The sequence below is a fragment of the Ictalurus furcatus genome, chromosome 19 (genome assembly GCF_023375685.1).
Source record: "Ictalurus furcatus strain D&B chromosome 19, Billie_1.0, whole genome shotgun sequence".
In the NCBI taxonomy this organism is placed as follows: Eukaryota; Metazoa; Chordata; class Actinopteri; order Siluriformes; family Ictaluridae; genus Ictalurus; species Ictalurus furcatus.
Window position 1 is genome coordinate 8,997,078 of NC_071273.1, and position 20,846 is coordinate 9,017,923.

Sequence of the window (20,846 nt, forward strand, 5' to 3'; positions counted from 1 at the left end):
AGAGTGTGTGAGAGAGAGTGAGAGAGTGAGGGAGTGTGTGAGAGTGTGTGAGAGAGAGTGTGAGTGTGAGAGAGAGAGAGTGAGGGAGTGTGTGAGAGAGAGTGAGAGTGTGTGTGAGAGAGTGTGAGTGTGTGAGAGAGTGAGAGAGTATGTGAGAGAGAGAGAGTGAGGGAGTGTGTGAGAGAGAGTGAGAGAGTATGTGAGAGAGAGAGTGAGGGAGTGTGTGAGAGTGAGTGAGGGAGTGTGTGAGAGTGAGAGAGTGTGTGAGAGAGAGTGTGTGAGAGAGTGTGAGAGAGAGAGTGAGAGAGTATGTGAGAGTATGTGAGAGAGAGAGTGAGTGTGTGAGAGAGAGTGAGGGAGTATGTGAGAGAGTATGTGAGAGAGAGTGTGTGAGAGAGTATGAGAGAGAGAGTGAGGGAGTGTGTGAGAGAGAGAGTGAGAGAGTATGTGAGAGTATGTGAGAGAGAGAGTGAGTGTGTGAGAGAGAGTGAGTGTGTGAGAGAGAGAGGGAGTATGTGAGAGAGTATGTGAGAGAGAGAGAGTGAGAGAGTATGTGAGAGAGAGTGAGGGAGTGTGTGAGAGAGAGTGAGGGAGTGTGTGAGAGTGAGAGAGTGTGTGAGAGAGAGAGTGTGTGAGAGAGAGTATGAGAGAGAGAGTGAGGGAGTGTGTGTGAGAGAGAGTGAGAGAGAATGTGAGAGAGTATGTGAGAGAGAGAGTGAGGGAGTGTGTGAGAGAGAGTGAGGGAGTGTGTGTGAGAGAGAGTGAGGGAGTGTGTGTGAGAGAGAGTGAGAGAGAATGTGAGAGAGTATGTGAGAGAGAGAGTGAGGGAGTGTGTGAGAGAGAGTGAGGGAGTGTGTGAGAGAGAGTGAGGGAGTGTGTGTGAGAGTGAGAGAGAGTGTGAGTGAGTGTGTGTGAGAGAGTGTGTGTGTGAGAGAGAGAGAGAGAGAGAGAGTGTGAGAGAGAGAGTGAGTGAGAGAGTGAGTGAGAGAGAGAGAGAGAGAGAGTGTGAGAGAGAGTGTGAGAGTGAGAGAGAGACAGAGAGAGAACTGGCACCTTTGCTGCTCCTGCATGCTGTGGAGCTGCTCCAGCTTGGTCTTGTGCTCCGCCTCCATCCGACTCAGCATATCTCTGATCACGGCCATGAAAGAGTTAAACTGAAACACAGTGAACTGAATGAATCAAAGGGCTTTAAGCAGGTGCAGGTGCAGATGCAGGTGTGTGTGTGTGTGTGTTTGTGTGCGTGCGTGCGTACAGAACCCACTATGCAAGCATTCTGTCGTATTATAAGCAATGTTAGCTGTTCCCCGTTCTCAGCCGGGCCTCCAGAGTTTATTTATGCGTAGAGGATTTCTGTGTGCGTTTACCTGGTTGAGATTAAGGTTGTTGTCGATACTAAGGGAAACCAGATGAGGCAGACTTTTTCCTGCAAGGTGCTCTTTTGGGATGCCTAGCTTCTTATGGGTAAATGTGCACTTATAGATGCCTGTAAAAACAAACAAGCTCTCACAACTTGCAAACAGACACACACGTCTATAAACCACTCTTGGGCCAAATTCTCCGTGCCATTGTGGTACACCTAATTATTTTCTGTTATTCGATCCTCAGTAGTGTTTGCCCTCAAAGCTAACTATTAGTCACAGGGCGCAAATATCCAAGTCAGGATATTCAATTAATGACCCACACTGCCTATGACTCATTATGATAAAACCAATTACCCAGAATGCCCATGAGGACAGCAGGCTCACGGGAGGGGATCTGAAGTAAAAATGGCAGGATCTCGTCGATGACAAACCACTTATCTAGATACTCCAGAATCTTCCCGAGACACACCAAGGAGTTCACCCTCACCTAAAAATAGAAAGCAAGAAGGGGGGGAAAAAAAAATGCATGTGCCACATAAAGCAAAACTTTTCATCTTTATACGTGCAGAATGAGCACTCACTGCCAGAGAGGAAGTCTGTAAACAAGCCGATCTGACACGGGGGATAAGTGCGTTCTTCATGGACGGATAGTCAATCAGGTTGGCAAAGGTGGGGATAATATTCAGGCACAACTCCTGCGAACAAAATCCTTTTAAAGCACGGGTTTTGAACAGTACGTTTTAAGCACACTGATTATTTAGAGCATGTGACATCAATAATCTGTTATTTTCAGCAAGCATGCACGCTGCTCACGGCATGGCTACCTGGATTTGAGTAGACGGAGCTTCTAGTGCTCTGTACACCATAGGGAGCACGCTGTTTTTGATGTCCTCAGACGGCGTCTTGGTCAGAAGCAGGTCCATCTTTTGTAAGAATATTAGCAGAATCTGAGCACGTGAACAGAGAGCAGGAGAAAAAGGCGGATGAGAGAGACAGAACTCTTAAACACAGTCCACACCAAAACAGACTGGCAGGCTAGATTTATACCACAGCGCTGCAGAATTCTCAAATCTGAGCGTCGATTCATTTTCTCTAACAGAAGCGCCGGCTGCAAGGCAGATCACACGGACTTGTAAGGCAGCCACGCCACATGATGAACGGGTTTTAAAAATGTGTTGCTATTTAACAAAGAAACATGTTTAATCACTGATATGGTGAAGCTTTCGGTAAGGGGATGTTCAGTTTAGATTTGTAGATGGAGTCTCCAGTGTCAGTGCTGTGTAACAGTTTTCCAACACAGGAAAGTCAACACGATAAGCTAAAAAAAAAAAATGTTTTTGCCTTATACGTCCCTCCAGAATTTCACGGATTTTTTGAGCGCAGAAATGAACGCAAAATCAAGCAAACGCCGCAATATCTGGAGAAGCTTGCAAGTTTTTCCAAACCTCCACAGCGGGTCGAACATGAGTACGGCTAAAAGGTCTCATTTACCAACAAACGTCACTGTGAAAGACCGCGCAAAACAATTTAGCGCAATTGCAATTTTGCCGATTCGAGTAGTTCGCCGCAAAAAAGCACAAAATCAAACTGTGAAAAGATCTGCAGCAAAATTGAGCAAACCCCCCCCCCCCCCCAAAAAAAAACCTCCTAGTTATTAAATTCAAAAGAGAGGAAGGGGGGGAAAAAAAAGGAAAGTTTGGTGAGGAAATCTTATAGCCGCCATAAAATGAGAGGGAACTATACATGGTTAAAAAAATATGCTTTGTCATTCAGAAATCAATGAAACACGGCAATCGGTGGCACACTGCTGTGGTATAAAAGTAATACAACACGTCAGGACATGCTGCTATAGAGACATTATCCACTTCAGGGAGGTGACAGGGTATCACACCACCCTGTTATTTATATTACTGTAAGCACACTCCCAATCATCTTTTATTCCTTACGGAAGAGATAACTCACAATTCAGATGAAGCAGAGCCAATGCACAACTCGTTATTTATTACACTGTCTTTATTGTTTAACCTTTTGATCTTTTGCTTAAAAAAATTCACAAAAATACTCTGCTCTCACGGATATCAAACGATTGCAAACAAAACACAGGTTTATTTAAAAAAAAAAAAAAAAAAAACCCTTAATAAAACAATTATTGGCACCCCTATGAATTCATATGAGAAAAATATATTTAAAGCATATTCCCATTGATATTTTACTTTTTTTAGTACACCTGGGTGACTAGGAACAAGAAAATGTTCAACCATGACTTCCTGTTTCACAGGGGTATAAATATGAGGTAACACATAGACCAAATTCAAGGAATATAGCTGTGATGTGTGGCAAAAGGTTGCCGAGTTTCACAAAATGGGAAGTGTCTATAAGAAAATAGCACAAGCATTGAAAATGCCCATTTCCACCATCAGGGCAATAATTAGGAAGCTCCAGTCAACTGGAAATGTAATGAATCGACCTGGAATTGGACGTGTGTCTATATCATCTCAACGCACTGTGTAGAGGATGGTTTGAGTGGCCAAAAAATCTCCAAGGATCCCAGCTGGAGAATTGCAGAACTAAGTTGCGTCTTGGGGTCAGAAAGTCTCCAAAAATACAATCTGAAGTCACCTACATCACCACAAGTTGTTTGGAAGGGTTCAAGAAACAAGCCTCTACTCTCATCCAAAAACACACTCAAGCGTCTTAATTTGAATGTTTTGGGGCTGTTTTTCTGCCAGAGGACCTGGAGATTTTGTTAGGATACATGGCATCATGGACTCTATCAAATATGAACAGATATTAAATGAAAACCTGACTGCCTCTGCCAGAGAGATTAAAATGGGCCGTGGTTGGATCTTCCAGCAGGACAGTGATCCAAAACATGCATTAAAATCAACACAAAAATGGTTTACTGACCACAAAATCAAGATCCTGCCATGGCCATCCCAGTCCCCTGACCTGAACCCCATAGAAAACCTGTGGGGTGAACTGAAGAGGCGTCCACCAGAGTTGACCTCGAAGGATCTGGAGAGATTCTGTATGGAGGAACGGTCTCAGATCCCTCACCATGTATTCTCCAACCTCATCAGGCATTATAGGAGAAGACTCAGAACTGTTATCTTGGCAAAGGGAGCTAGCACAAAGAATTGACAAAAATTTTTTTTGATAAACCTGTGTTTTGCTTGCAATCGTTGGATATCCATGAAAGCAGAGTATTATTGTGAATATTTTAAACAAAATATCAAAAGGTTAAACAATAGAGGCACTTTTTCCACAGCCGCCTTTGCTCATATTTACCAGGGGTGATGATATTAGTGGAGGGCACAGTATCATCTTGCTTAAGAAACAGAAAGTTTGTATGTCTTACTTACTAAAGACTTAAGGATTACTAAAGTATCAAAACTGAATAATGTTAAAACAGCAAACTTAATAAAAACATTTCACAGTGCAGCCTATGAGTCATTCCTTTCTGTATAATTACGTATTAGTTCAACTGCATCATGTTTTTTTGCGGGGGGGTTTTAGTGATAATTGCACAGCATAATTGGTTATTTTCTACCACTTTCCAGATTTGCATCTACGTTAGAGCTGTTTCCAATATAAAAAAGTAATGAAATAATGTCAAATGAGTTTTTCAGTGACCATGGTATAAAGTAAGAATATCTAACTAAAAAGTCACCTAATGTTAGACCAGATTGCTACAACATATTCACTAATATTCTAATATTCACTACTAACTTCTACAGAACAACAACAAACAAATAAAAAGTGAGTAATGAATAATTTATTAGTGCTGGAACTACTGGAACTATTGGACAAAACGCCAGATGATGCAACCATGAAACATGAACAATCACAACACGCTGAACGACAGGTTGTAAAGACCACTCACCATGTTGCTGGCCTGAGAGCATGAAGGAAGGAAACGAATACAAGAAAAGAGGTTCAGGAGAAAAAGTGACGACACTTATCCACTGAGGAAAGAATAGGCCAGCTGGAAGGATGTGAAGTGTGTGTGCCAGTGAACACTACAGTATGCACCACTACTCACTAACGTGGAGCCATGGAATTAACTTAACATAGTGGCACACGTGGGACTCATCCATCTCGTGTGTACGTGTGCGTGTCCTCACTCACAGTTACAAATATATATAAAAGGCCCAGACTTTGAAATTAACGTTGTGCTTATGGACAAAATACGTAGTGTGAAGTTTGTATAATAGATGACTTCCCAGTGACTACAAGCCACAATGTTCCCCTATTTAATCCTTTCAGTGTAAAGTGGGAGATCTTTAATATGGGTTAAAGTTTTGCGTAAGCTTCTTTTGATGTGAGACAGAAAGCTGGGACAAGCAACGTTTATTAGAATTTACACAAATGCGGAAGTTTCTCAGACGAGAGTCTGATTCGGTCGGTTTTTGAGCAGTGTTTTAACAGATTTCTATCCTGTTCTTTCGTTAAAACTTCGCTGGATGTTCAATGGAACAGTGGAGTTTGGCATTGTGATAACTCATAATGTAATAAAGCATCGTGTAATAACTGCACACAGTGTAATACATTATTAATGTAATATAATGTTCATTGTGTAATCATTTTCTCAAAATGTAAAAATCTTGAGCTCATTAATGTAATAACGAGTTTTTTATTAGGAGAAATTTATTACATTATAAACTCACCAAAAACACGATGATGTAATAATTATAATGTAGGCTATACATTGTACCGTGTTATTGCACTGTCATTTGTCAGTATCTTTTCATTGTCAGATACAGTAATTGAAGAAATTTGAAGTAATGTACAGAAATAATAATAATAACAACAATAATAATAATAATTGCATGAATATTTAAATCTGGTGCATTTCCTAGGTAGAATAAGACTAGATTTAGATAAAGTACTGTAATGGAATACCAATGTATTTATGTCTAAAAAAAGGCATAATGTGAAATTTCTCACAATATGAAAATCGTTATTACATTATGTGCTCAAGATTTTATTACATTTTGAGAAAATGATTACATTATGAATGTTAGATTACACTAATAATGTAATACTTATTACACTATGTGCAGTTACTACATTACATACAGTCATCAGAGAATTATTTGGAATATTTTACACTATAAGGAATCACTAAACGCACCCCACTTAGCAACAAGGTACTTTTTCTCTGGCCGTGTCTCAAAAGCCACACCGTAAACATCCGTGTGGTCGTTCTCAAAGTTCACTGAAGTGATAGATGTTGTAAAAGCGAGCATTTAGGACAGTGCTCAAGACATTTCATTCCAGTCGTGTTCACCGCTCAGTGATACTGACAGAAATGGCAGTCGTTACATGAACGCTTGTGCGCATGTGCAGTGCAATGGCCAATATAATTCTAACATTAAGTTCATTATCATTTAGGCAATCCCACCAAAAACAAACAAACAAACAAAAAACTGCAAAAGATCACAATGACAAAGCGATCTAATGTGGCAGCATCAGCTCGTTGCTCACAGTAACTTGACATAAAACTAAACATATCATAAGTCATTTGTTACTATAATGTGTGTGGGTATGTGTTCTTGGATACACCATGTACCTGAATGGGTTCTTGCTGTTTGAACACTGGGGTGAGGTCTGGTAGGATCAGACGCACGTACTCTTCTTTGGTGCACTCTTCTGCTATGAGCAGCACGTTGGGCAACACAAACGGCACCATGTCTGGATTCACAAACTCAGAGGTGAGGGCTGGAAGGATCCGGTACACTACCACTCTCTGTATAAGAGAAGAACAACACTCAAACACAAACTGCTGCCCAATCATGGCAACCACAAATGTATGGTACGTGCACAGGTCACATGGCTCAAACATTTCCCTCGGCACATTTAAGCCGTATACGGCTTAATAACTACACAACCGAGTCCTGACTGATCAGGGCTACGTATATTTAGTACTGCTGAGTCAGATGGAGACAAGACAGGGATATTCAAGAGCAGCTGAGAGAGAAATATCAAGGGACAGTGGTTACAGATCACATGGTCATTATTCCTTGCCTTGGGCAGCTTGGGAAGGATTTTGGGAAGGCCTTTGTAGAACTGGGACTTCTGTAAATTGTCTCTCTGGAACAATGAGTCGAAATACTGCAGAGTCACTGCACCCACGTCGTCAAAGAATGGGATCTGAGAGAAAAGAAAGCACACACAAACAGCTTATATCCGTCTGGTCGTGATGTGATACAATGCTTTACTCATGTTACATAATTCTTGGTTAAATTAGGCGTATCGGATTTCAGCTGTAATGTGCACTTTCCTTTGCACAATGCGCCTGGTTTTACTCCTGAGCTTCATCAAGCTCTTAACGAGCTGGATTAGACGTGCTGCAGCAGAACAGGATCTCACCTTCGTCACCTGGTCTGCGTCTGGTCTCACGTTGGCTGTGACGCTCAGAAGCATCTTCACATGCTCTCGCACTTCCTCCGGGATCTTACTCAGCACTCCTGGACTCAGACGACTCAACTGAAGGAGAGGAAGGAAGAGAGCTCGGCTCCAGTTAAAAATGATCTTATCGATTTACATGTGGGGCTCTGCATATATCCAAAAGCTATTGACTCGAAATAGAAATGAGGCGTTTCCCCAGTACTAGGTTTTATTTATTTTTTTATTAAACAAAGAACAAATTTTGGAACCAGGGCGAGCCGAGGAGGAATTACAAGACGAGCATGGAATGCACTCTGGGAGACAAATATGTCTGCATGAACACACGTGATACTAAACCCTTCTGACCTATCTTCCTTCGAGTCCTGTTTTTTTTTTTTTAAATAGATAACAGCGAGTCATATGATGTCAGAAACCCAAACAAACTGAGATCCTGAACCATGCAACCCAATCTGGATGAATGTGATGATTCAGCCATATAGTTTTTTCAAAATGCTACCTGGCAGCTTCCTTTAAAGTGCTAAACTAAAGACTTCAGACTTCAGACATGAAGCATCTTGACTGATTGAATACATTTGTGGAAAAGGGAAAAAAAATAAATAAATCACGCCCCGTTTTACACCAAGCACTTTAGTCTCACCTGGTCTAGTTGCCTGCTGAAACTCTTATAAATATCCTGCTTATTGACCTTGAACACCGGCTTCCCCTCATTGAAGACTGCATGCATGACCACACCCAGCGAGTACATGTCAGAGGCAGAGTCACAGCTGACAGACAGGATGTACTCCGGAGCCACGTATTCCGGATTAGGCAGGCAGAGAGGGGGCAGATTGGGGTCCCACTCTTTACATACGTATTTGGGCTATGACACAAAAGCAAACACATTTACACACATAAAAACGTATATATTTGATTTCATCCACATTCAACACCATTACATTATATCCTATATAGTGAGACGGGTTAAAGATGGCGGGTAGCAACAACAAAACCGAAAACTTTGATTGTTATGGATTTTGAATTCATCTGACAGCCCCATACACATTTACATAACCAGTCAGGTTGTTATGCAGTGTTATATGCAGTGTTTCTGACCTCTGCATCTGATGGGTTGCTGGAAGAGATGCTGAAATCGAAGCCCATGATTTTCCAAGAGCCACTCTTATTCAGGACGATGTTCTCTAGACACAGGTTACCGTGCACCATCTTCACCCCGTTGTGCAGGAATGACAATCCCTCAGAAATCTGGGTAGAGGAGACACAGGACAGTTTTCAGTATATTTTCAGGTCTTCCGATCCTCGTCCCTCAAAGAAATATCCACAGGCCGTGGACCATAGCATGCTAGCAAAGCTAGCCAGGTTAGACGACACAAATACTGGTAAGAATGATCTTACTTTTGGATTATGGAACATTCAATCGCTGTCCTATTGTGCATGATTTGATCTCGGACCGTAAGTCTGTCTTTCTCTGTCTGACTTGGACGTGGCAACAAAGCAATGCCTTCACTCAACTGAATCAATCTGCTCCCCCATGTTTACACCTGCAGACCCAGTGCCTCGGGCCGCGGTGGGGGTTTAGCGATATTATAGAATGAGAAGAGGAAAGTCATATCTCTTCCGGAATATACTTCATTTGAGTCTATTGCTCTGCAAATTAATGGGTCAATTCCTACGATTATTGCTACTGTATAATCGTAATCAATATCGTATCAATATTCATATTGATAATGCTGGTAGTGTATCTACGAGAGATTTCTCATCATGCCTGGACGGCTTTGGTTTACAACAATGTATTAATTCTCCTACACATTTAAAAGGTCATACGCCGGATTAATTAACAGACAACAGCTGCACTCTGTAACTGTTCTTATTAATGCATTCTTAATTTAATTTGTGTTTTTACTCAACTACCATTAACGATTCACATGAAGACTATCTGTAAAAGCTGTGTCTCGACTCCACACATCCAGAAAGCATTCTGTATCAGACCACAAAGCCTATCTCGCTATTGTGAACAAAGTACATTAGTCAACCAATCGCGTTATTCAACGGCGAACCACACGATGTGGCCCGTAGAGCAGTCTATAAAATGGCGGACAAAGAATCGCATCCAAACACAAACAAGCATTCTGGACCAGAAATCAGTTTTCCAAATGGCCACTGCGTAACCCAGTGCTTTTTTTATTTATTTATCATGTTCTACATATCTTCCGGTTATTTTGTACAAGTAGGAAATAAAAAAAATTGGACTATTGCGCCTCATCGGAGGATTCTCAAAATTTGAGTAATTTTTCAATATTTAGCCAAAACTACTTAGAGAGAAAAAATTTAACACTATCTTAGATAAGTTAACATTTATTTTCTGTCTTTTAAACAATTATATATATATATATATATATATATATATATATATATATATATATATATATATATATATATATATATATATGTATATATATATATATATATATATATATACAGTGAGGGAAAAAAGTATTTGATCCCCTGCTGATTTTGTACGTTTGCCCACTGACAAAGAAATGATCAGTCTATAATTTTAATGGTAGTTGTATTTGAACAGTGAGAGACAGAATAACAACAAAAAAATCCAGAAAAACGCATGTCAAAAATTTTATAAATTAATTTGCATTTTAATGAGGGAAAAAAGTATTTGACCCCTCTCAATCAGAAAGATTTCTGGCTCCCAGGTGTCTTTTATACAGGTAACGAGCTGAGATTAGGAGCACACTCTTACAGGGAGTGCTCCTAATATCAGTTTGTTACCTGTATAAAAGACACCTGTCCACAGAAGCAATCAATCAGTCATATTCCAAACTCTCCACCATGGCCAAGACCAAAGAGCTCTCCAAGGATGTCAGGGACAAGATTGTAGACCTACACAAGTCTGGAATGGGCTACAAGACCATTGCCAAGCAGCTTGGTGAGAAGGGGACAACAGTTGGTGCGATTATTCGGAAATGGAAGAAGCACAAAAGAACTGTCAATCTCCCTCGGCCTGGGGCTCCATGCAAGATCTCACCTCGTGGAGTTGCATTGATCATGAGAACAGTGAGGAATCAGCCCAGAACTACACGGGAGGATCTTGTCAATGATCTCAAGGCAGCTGGGACCATAGTCACCAAGAAAACAATTGGTAACACACTACGCCGTGAAGGACTGAAATCCTGCAGCGCGCGCAAGGTCCGCTGCTCAAGAAAACACATATACATGCCCGTCTGAAGTTTGCCAGTGAACATCTGAATGATTCAGAGGACAACTGGGTGAAAGCGTTGAGGTCAGATGAGACCAAAATGGAGCTCTTTGGCATCAACTCAACTCGCCGTGTTTGGAGGAGGAGGAATGCTGCCTATGACCCCAAGAACACCATCCCCACCATCAAACATGGAGGTGGAAACATTATGCTTTGGGGTTTTTTTTCTGCTAAGGGGACAGGACAACTTCACCGCATCAAAGGGACGATGGACGGGGCCATGTACAGTCAAATCTTGGGTGAAAACCTCCTTCCCTCAGACAGGGCATTGAAAATGGGTCGTGGATGGGTATTCCAGCATGACAATGACCCAAAACACACGGCCAAGGCAACAAAGGAGTGGCTCAAGAAGAAGCACATTAAGGTCCTGGAGTGACCTAGCCAGTCTCCAGACCTTAATCCCATAGAAAATCTGTGGAGAGAGCTGAAGGTTCGAGTTGCCAAACGTCAGCCTCGAAACCTTAATGATTTGGAGAAGATCTGCAAAGAGGAGTGGGAAAAAATCCCGCCTGAGATGTGTGCAAACCTGGTGGCCAACTACAAGAAACGTCTGACCTCTGTGATTGCCAACAAGGGTTTTTAAACCAAGTACTAAGTCATTTTTTGCAGAGGGGTCAAATACTTATTTCCCTCATTAAAATGCAAATCAATTTATAACATTTTTGATGTGCGTTTTTCTGGATTTTTTTGTTGTTATTCTGTCTCTCACTGTTCAAATAAATCTACCATTAAAATTATAGACTGATCATTTCTTTGTCAGTGGGTAAACATACAAAATCAGCAGGGGATCAAATACTTTTTTCCCTCACTGTATATATATATACACACACACACACACATATATATATTTTGAGTGTTCCGTTTAAATGCAAAATATGGCAACAACATGCAATAATGGAACTGTGGTATGTGTATTCATGAACTGAAACCGGCAGTTGCACCTTATCTTCTAAATTTCATGTTTCAAGAAAAATAATTAAGAATTCAAGAGAAAGAATTTAACCCCCCCCCCCAAAATTTTGTGATATTTTTAAACTATATGATACTTTCCACCATTGTGCATTGTTGCCATACGGCAACAATTTAAACCCCCCCCCACCCCGCAAAAGAATTTCACATAGTTCATGTAATAAAAATCCATAAAAAATTGTATGTAAATGTAATAATTCATAGAAGGAATGCGAGAATATGTGGATTTCTCCTTCGCTGTTGTCTCACCTGTAGTAAGCCATACTTTGTCTCCACGTCGAAGAGTTTGTGCTCTTTGATGTCTGTGGGAACAGGACTAGGCAGATTGTCCCACTGGCCCAGCACATTAGCCAAGCTAGCAAACACAGGCTCTGTGCAGAACGCCAGACAGTCTCTGGAAACAAACAAACAAAAAAGGGCATAAAGAAATAAAGCGAGGGAGATTTGAGTACGATTAACAGTAACACCTGGAGGACTCATCCATTCATCCAATAAATCCATGTACACACTACACGAATTTCAACATCTCAGAATCACGGCCTCGCTACGTGACGTTAACGTGATCGCTTGTGATCAGTTGTTTGGTGGACGTAGCGCCATGAGCACTACACATGTCTATCATGTGGCAAGACGATGTGGCGAAACCATTGTTTGGAGTGATGCAAGCAGTGAGGATTGTCTGTTCTGCAAAGAGAACCTGGCAAATGCTTACATTCTGCCCTTGTCCTCTCACACAAAAACAGATGGATGACAGATCTGCTGCGCTTGACAGGAGACCGATCTGATTTCTTCTCGGGCTCTCGCTGGCTGCTATCTCGTTGCTGTACTTACAACTAGTCTCAGAGGGGTTCGCGCTGTGCGATTCACCTCTGAGAATATAATAATACGAGCCCCAAAATCGGGGGCTAAAATCGTGTACTATGCACTAGGATTAAGCAGATATGGTTTGTACAGGGTGAATATGAGGAGATGAACATCTTTGTTCCCTATTCTCTCTTTCCTACATGTATTATTCATAGTCCCTTCCCACAAAGCTGAGCCGTGCCTTTTGATGAAGCTCTACACACAAGAGCCGCTGTTTCAGCCAAGAACTGCATTTATTGAGGACGCTTTACTGTTCACAAAAAAAAGAGAAAAACACGTTTACGTTTCCCTTCTTTTCGCTCATTTCGACAGTCTGCCAGAGTGTCCGCTCTGCCACGAAATCATATCACAAAGCTATATTTCAGAATGAACTCTAAATGCTGTAAATCCTGTCTGTACAGAATGTGTGTGCGGCTCACCTCGACTCCTCTAAAGGATGCTGGACTGTGAGAAGGCGTGGGTGTCGTAAACGTGTTAGCTGCTGAACTCCTCGTTTGAGTGAATCGATGATCTGGTCCTTCTCAAACTTCTGATATCTGTCGAGAACCTTCTTGTCGAATACAAAGACTGCTACTTCCTGTATAAACAACACAAGGTTTCATGAACTTGAGCTCTATTCCAAGTTTCTGGCTCTTTTTATTGACACGGTAGTAAAGTTTCTCCAACATACAGTTCAGTGAAATGGCTTCCATAGGGTCCGGCATACTGTCGTTTCATCATACACCAAAAAACATAGTACGTCCATTTCGACTATTTTATTTCAGTTAAATAGTGTTACATAATGAAATAAAATACATGATCATTTAATCTTTACTCAAATCTCCTTTTCTTCATCAAAAATACAAGGTGCTCCAGTAGACTCCTTTTACGTCTCTAAACCGGCATGTGGGATCTTAAAACATTCAAATGTGGACCTTCTGCTTTGAAATGAATAATCGAATTATAACTGAACAACAGGAGGGGTTCACGACATATAAATATTCAACGTTTGTCCGGAAAACAATGAGGTTTACCGCAACACCACACCATGAACCAACACAGGTTTATGAACCAGTATTATCTATTATTCATGCTAGATCACCATCATGAGGAAACAAATATAAAGATGCCGCGTCATTAGCAGTTGCATCACTTTAAAGCAGTCTAACCAACAAAAACCAAACCAGCACTGCAGCAAGATAACGCGAATGTTTCAGACGGGATGTCCAACAAAATTACGAGGAAAAAAAATATTCCGTACATCGAAATAGGCCTCGATGATTTCTAATAAATGCATTGTGTACTCAAACAAGGTGCAGGAGCGGTGTTCGTAAACCAGCAAACCTTTTATTACTGCATTGGAAAAGTACTTTTGTCCTCATGAAATCAAAATGGCGGTTTTGGTGGATTTCAGTATGAACACGTCAGGCTTAAGGTTATCTAGAAGCTCGTGTGCTGTGAAACAATGACAAAATTCGCATTTAGAAGATATACACGTTCAAAATGTACAGTTTCTCTCTACCACCAACAAGATGATGATGATGATGACATCATTCTGCACTCAGATTTTCTGTCCAATCGAACGCTCTCTAGAATCCGAAGTGTCCCGCCCCCAACTTTATGAAAATCACTTTACTGAAGTTGGCGCTGTTGAGAGAGAGGAATCATATCAGCATGCGTGGGTTGTAAATACGTCTCAGGCTGTTCGAACATGTGCGCTTTATTCAGTATTCCAACTGTAAATTGATTAAGAAGGAAACGGCTTGAATTCATCCACGTCGAAGGAGGGAGGTATTTGTGCCGGATTACGGCTTTGGGACAGACGTTATTCCACGGTACTAACGGTCAAGTACGGCTTAGCCCGGGCTGTGAGGTAAGCTAAACGCTACTGGCTATTTAAAAGGTTGGGAGGAGCCACTCGATATGTCCCGCCCTGACTTCCTGTTTCAGTGGAAATTACGTCAACACATCGAATAACATTCTTTGGCCAGAAATGCAGCAAGGGAGGGAAAAACACAAATGTAAACAAACCTTTGGCAAGCACATATAGAAATCACCCGAGCATGGAGAACATGGAGCTGGCTCTCGATAAACGATAGATGATAACATTAATAACTAGTTTGAATTATTATGTGCATCGCATCCTGCTATTAGTTTCCAGAACACGTTGAGGCACTTCAGCTCCCAAGTCAACATGGGATTCAGGGTTGAATCGCTTTCTCACTAGAGTTCGAGTGGAACTGGACTGAGACCACCTCACTCAGGTGATTGTTTCAGTCCACTCCAGAGTGCGATTGGTTTGCCCGGACCTTCACCAGTGAATCGCACTGAGAGGGAAAACGCGCCACACACCAGGGTTGGTGAAGGATTGGTGGAGGGTTGCATAATGTCTGGTATTTTATTATATGTAATACATATACATATATATTACAGCTGCAACAACTAATCGATTATGAAAATCGTTGTCATCGAATCTCATTATGCGTTAGTTGGTCTGCGTGCGGCACGGGGGAGATTTACTCATTACATAACTTCTGTTCCGAAAACACGCTTCGGAGAGTAAATAGTAAAGTTGTGTCCCAAATGAAGTACTGTACACTTACACTGTGCACTCTGCACTACCGTGTAGTGTGTGTGGATTTAAGAAAGGTAATATCATCTAAAATACAACACTAGCGTTTTTTTTTTTTACACTAACCGGAAGTATAAGCCACTTCTAGGAGATGGCGCATGACGTCATACGCACGCTAGCATTAGCAGACACCCAGATTCACATACGATGACTTTCTTCAGTTTATTTTCTGTCAGCGTTACCTTTAATTCCCAACATGACCTCAGTCTCCATCAGACGGAGACGAAGTCGTCACATGACTGAGGAAGAAAGTCCTCTAAGGCGGGGGGGGGGGGGGGGCATTTTATATTAAACACCGCGGAGATCAAACAGCGCTGCACGAACACAAACATGTTTATATCCAAAATGCTCCACTGTGTGTAAGGGGCAGGGGGAACTGGTGCGAGTTGCTTAAAAGGTTTAGTTTAATTTAAGTTTATTGCCATTATATGGTGTATTCGCGCGCTTGCAGTGTAAATTCTGTCGTTTATTATAACGGAAGAGATGTGTTAGTAACGAGGCCGCGGTGCTCCTCACGCATGATGCAGACGTGCTGATGCAGAGTGTAGCGCGAGTAAGACCTGTAATGTCTAATTAAAACATGATCAAAAGTAAAATAATATGTCTAAAGGCAGCGAGTAACAGAAACCACAAGGTGAAGTGAAAGGGAGTTTTTATTATTAATTGAGGACCGTAGTTTAATTCAGTGCTTTTTGTGCATCCATAAAAAATAACGCATGAATACTTATACACAATATAAACTAAAATAAATGAAATATATATATATATACATACACACACACACACACCTTTTTTACCCTCCAAAATCAAATCCTTCAGCATCATCATAGACAGCGATCATGTACCAGAGAACAGATCAGTGTTTTATTGCCTTGAGCTACTTGGTTAAGTGGGTAGCTTCAGCATTTGCAGTGTAACTACCGTGCAGTAGGTATGAGGAAGAAACGATCGCTCACTTTGTCGCCACTTGAATTTCCTCACCTGCTTGGTGGACTTCTTCGTGCCGTTGTAGATTCTCCAGCTCATCCCCGGTCCTCCGCTGGCAATGTGGCGACCGACTTCGAACTCCCGCGTCACAGGGTTTCCCATCACGGCACTGGTGACGTCAGCCGTCACCTTGGTAACGGTGCTCTTTAACTTATTGAGCATGGACTCCATGGTTTAGGCGGCCGTCAACCTACAAGAATCAGAGAAGAAGTCTATCACACGGCACCAGGTGCACGCACGTATTTGCCAGACGTATCTATCTATGTTTGCCAAGTGATCCAACAATGTACGCTAACAAGATGTGTTCCGACGGGACAAGGTTAATTACCGGTGTCCTCTGTGTTGAGCAGCAGTGCCTGGGCACAGAGTCATCCTGAGGTGCTAAGCAACGCAGTGTTATGCGCTATTCTCTCACACACTTCCTTTCCCAGCCAAATATCTCGCTCGCACTTACTCGTGGACTCTTTCACGCTAGCTCACACACCCATCTGCTTTTTTTTTCCCCCCCCTCCCTCGCCTTTGTCTTTACGAGTGAATAACAAAAGCCTTATAAAATCACACAGGCTTTACGTCAATGCAGAGAGGCCTATAAGAATGAAAAGGTGGAGAAGATGACCGGTTCAGAGAGCAGAGAGTGTTTTCAAACTGACAGCTCAGTGAGCGTAGTGTTTGAGAGCACATGAATGAAAATGGAAAGATCGGTCAAAGAACAGAGAAGAACATTAGAGAAGACGACGACGACCTCATCCTCTTCCTGTACAGACATCACAGCTACTGCAACCACATCTGATGAGATTAAAGGCATGCTTCCAATTTTTTAGATCAGCTCATAATTTCCCTCTTACATCCAATGACGTCCCACAACCAAGGCATAAATAGTGTCCAATGTTTCCTTTCCACTGGAAATCTAATATACCTAACGAATAATTTCAAATGTTTGTTTCATTATTTTTTTGGATTTCTTACTGCTTATCACCCTATAGAAAGACATGTATCCCACACATATGTACAACAGTTCAAGTCAATCAGACCTATGGTTCATGAGAAGATTTTTGTAGTTTTGGACAAATTTTTATTTGTCTATTTATGGGTCCCAATGGCTTTTTTGCTCCTCGTGAGAAATAAGGCATGTATACCAATTTTCAGACATTTTGGACTTACAGGGTGGAGGGAAAAATACGAAGAATTTGAGCGTCACCTGTAGTGACACCTATGGGCTCATATGGGCCAATTGTGGTGTGGGAGTTACTCATGGCCTGTAGTATCAATGTGCCAAATTTAAAAACTTTTTACCATTCAGATCTTGAGTTATTGGGCACTTTAGGGAGATAAGAATAAGAAGAGGAATAATAAGAAGAAGCACACTAACAATAACAAGAGGTTTCCTCCTGACAGAGGAATCCTAAAAATGAGTACCAGTGATTTGTATTACAGCCAGCACTACTGGCTGAGCTGCTGTTATAGAAAAGTAAAAAGAAAAAAAAAAGTGTTGAACAAGATGGCCGCCCCCAAATTGTCACAACACTCGGGTACGTCGTGATGTTTCTTCATGTTTATAGATTGAAGCAAGTCACTCTGTGCCCTCAACCGCAGTGATTCTCTTACATTACTGAAGAACTGGATGAGGTTTTATACACGGATTTACAAAAAAGGTTTTCGTTCACTATATTTGCTTTGTAGCTCCAGAACTAAAGAAGCGAATGTCAGACAATGGTGTCTTGTCTAACGGACTTGTACGGGTTAGCTGTCGCAAAAAAAAAGCAATCATTTGTCTCAAAAGTATTTATCCGAACACGCATCTCTCTCAGTAACAACGGGCGGTCTAAAACCCCTCAGGGTGAAATTAAGCAAACCTGGCAACACACGCTGTGATAAGTGATATTGAGTGTCACGTCTGTATATCCAAGTTTACATGTAACTTGAGTAGTTTACACACACACACTTTAGTTTAAATCGAATCAGCCAGTCAGAGCTCTTACAATCTGTAAGGCAAAATGTAGCTGGAGCCGATCCGTCTGTAAATCCGCGACCAAGGGTTCAGAAATGAGCTTGTAATACACTGACTACTGTCTCTTAACTTCAAAGCAAACGTGTTGGAAGCCTTCACGGTCAACAAGTCCACAGATAGATCAGTACGTGTGTCTCAGTCAAGGGTTTCCCTAGCTATCTCACAGTGAGCACACACATCTGGAGTCGGGTAAAGGGAATTAAACACTACTGTAGCAGCTTTGCAGACCATCGACTGGCTGTCGTCACCTCATTAAACTGTTCCAATCGCTTACAAACAGACAGTTCAGATAGAGGACAAAGCTGTGTGGGGGAAAAGCAAAGTCCACTGAAACAGGAATAACCTGGGAAAAAAACGTTTGTTACGGTTTTTCAAATCAGATGCAAAAGTAGTTCGCCTATTACCCTTCCCCCAACCACGTATCTCCTCAAGCTCTGTCCACACTAATCCGAAATTGAATTGGATCTGAAAACTGCATTTTTATGTTTTACGCCATCTAAGTTGTTGTTTTCCAAAAATTGCTCGTCCACACTGAAACGTCTGAAAACGCTCACATCCCTGTACAGCAATGCGTGAAAAACGTAAGAAGCTTGCAATCTGAAGGCTGCACAAAGCGACATGAATCTTTAACAAAGCTATCAAACTGGATAGCAGGCACAACAACTGCAGTACAACATCGTCCACCATCTCGTTCGCTTCGAGTTCAACGGGTCACGTGACTGCGTCACGCCACTTTAAAAAAATACGTCACTGTTTTTTAATCTCCGTTTTATCGGTCCACGATACAGTACAACGTGAAAACGGCGTCTTCAAATTCATCCACTTGGGAGAGCGTTTTCCAAAAGCTCAGAATCAGTGAGGACAGAAGGACAAAACGTATGCGTTTCCAAATTTATCCAGATTAACATGGACGTCGCCCTCAAGAGACACTTGACGCTAAGCAACCGCATATATTTGAACTGCTGCTCACGCGGTCTCGCTGAACTCGCTCTCTGCCCTCTTCCACATACACGACCTCACAGATGCCGATAATTGGCTAGTGTCGCTGTGATTGACAGGACAGAGTATGCCCGCCTTTCAAACGCGCGATCCACAGAGGATAGGGAGCACGGTTTCCGCTGCACCACTCAGAAACCAGTAACCACTGGTCAGGGTTGTAGTGGAGATGGAGCCTATACTGGGAAAACTGGGTGTGAAGCAGGACTAACACCGTAGAATCGGAACAAGGCACCATGCACACACATTCACACACTAGGGGCAATTTTTCTTAGCCAATCCACCTACTGGAATGTTTTTTTGGGGAGGTGGGAGGAAACCGGAGAACCCGAAGGAAACCCACGCAGACAGTAACTTGAGTTTAGGATTGAACCCTGACGGACCCTGGAGTTGTAAGGCAGCAACACACTTCCAGAAATCTTATCAGGTCCGAACAGTACTTTTGAAATGAACAGAAAAGTGGAGAGTAACCCCGCCCCCTCAGCCATCCAATTGGTTTAAGCCCCTCAGCACGTTACAACGGTGAGATGTAACCACGTGATTTGCCTGCGTCACAAGTGATTTGTCTGCGTCTCACGTGATTCATACACTAGGAGTGACGTTTCTAAAGTGTAGATGTAGTAAGACTATTGCACTGGTGACTCAGACCATGACGACTGATTTCTCCTATTTTACAAATAATTACTTCCGACAGGAACATCTGAACTCCATGCTGGGCCTCGAAATACAACCCAGTGCTCTCAAACTGGACAATAAATCATTGTAAAAACAAACAGTTGTAGCATGTTAGCTGACGTTATCTGGGGTTAGAAAGACACCTGTGAGGGTTAACGATATTCTCCACCTGCTGTAAAAGGTGAACTAATTAGTGCCTAATAATAACAATTAACCTAATAAAGTTTAAAAAGCAGGCTAAAGATTAAACAGTGGTCACTTTAAACATTACTATTATTATTATAACAACACCGTGTTCCTGGTCCATCAACCTGTGCCAGTTAGCTTAGCTTAGCCGACACTGTATCGATGCGGAAAAAGCTAAGCTAACTGAGCTAACTCGTCAAACGAGAGCACACACCCACGAAGTGGACTATTTCATACAGGTTAATCAATTAATCATTCTTACCCTTTATCCGTTATCAGGTGACAGCAAAATGATTTCCGCTTTCGATAAATAATAATACAGGAAGATCAACAGCGCCCGAGAAAAAGCAGCCTTGATCAGTTACATCAAAACAACCCGTGAACAGTCATTCTGTGGAGCTAGAAACACTCAGGCTGTGTCCCAAACAGCTTCACGGGCTTTACTGCACTGCGTAGGGGATGAACTAATGGCTTTTACACCCTACGTAGGGCACTAGATACGGAATAGGG

The 20,846-nt window shown here is 41.9% G+C and overlaps 1 protein-coding gene across 1 annotated transcript in view; it reads right to left on the reverse strand.

Moving 5' to 3' along the window:
• Positions 1-20,713, reverse strand: part of scyl2 (SCY1 like pseudokinase 2) — a 30,446-nt gene extending 9,733 nt beyond the window's left edge. Inside the window, exons 1-14 of the mRNA XM_053650175.1 lie at positions 20,599-20,713; positions 16,466-16,661; positions 13,293-13,450; positions 12,259-12,403; positions 8,865-9,014; positions 8,410-8,631; positions 7,734-7,850; positions 7,389-7,514; positions 6,934-7,110; positions 2,186-2,308; positions 1,943-2,056; positions 1,716-1,848; positions 1,365-1,483; positions 1,054-1,154 (exon numbers count right to left, since the gene is read on the reverse strand). Coding sequence (XP_053506150.1) covers positions 1,054-1,154; positions 1,365-1,483; positions 1,716-1,848; positions 1,943-2,056; positions 2,186-2,308; positions 6,934-7,110; positions 7,389-7,514; positions 7,734-7,850; positions 8,410-8,631; positions 8,865-9,014; positions 12,259-12,403; positions 13,293-13,450; positions 16,466-16,642 — 1,862 coding nt within the window. The 5' untranslated portion in view covers positions 16,643-16,661; positions 20,599-20,713. The remainder of the gene's footprint in view (positions 1-1,053; positions 1,155-1,364; positions 1,484-1,715; positions 1,849-1,942; positions 2,057-2,185; positions 2,309-6,933; positions 7,111-7,388; positions 7,515-7,733; positions 7,851-8,409; positions 8,632-8,864; positions 9,015-12,258; positions 12,404-13,292; positions 13,451-16,465; positions 16,662-20,598) is intronic.
• Between the last annotated feature and the right edge of the window lie 133 nt (positions 20,714-20,846).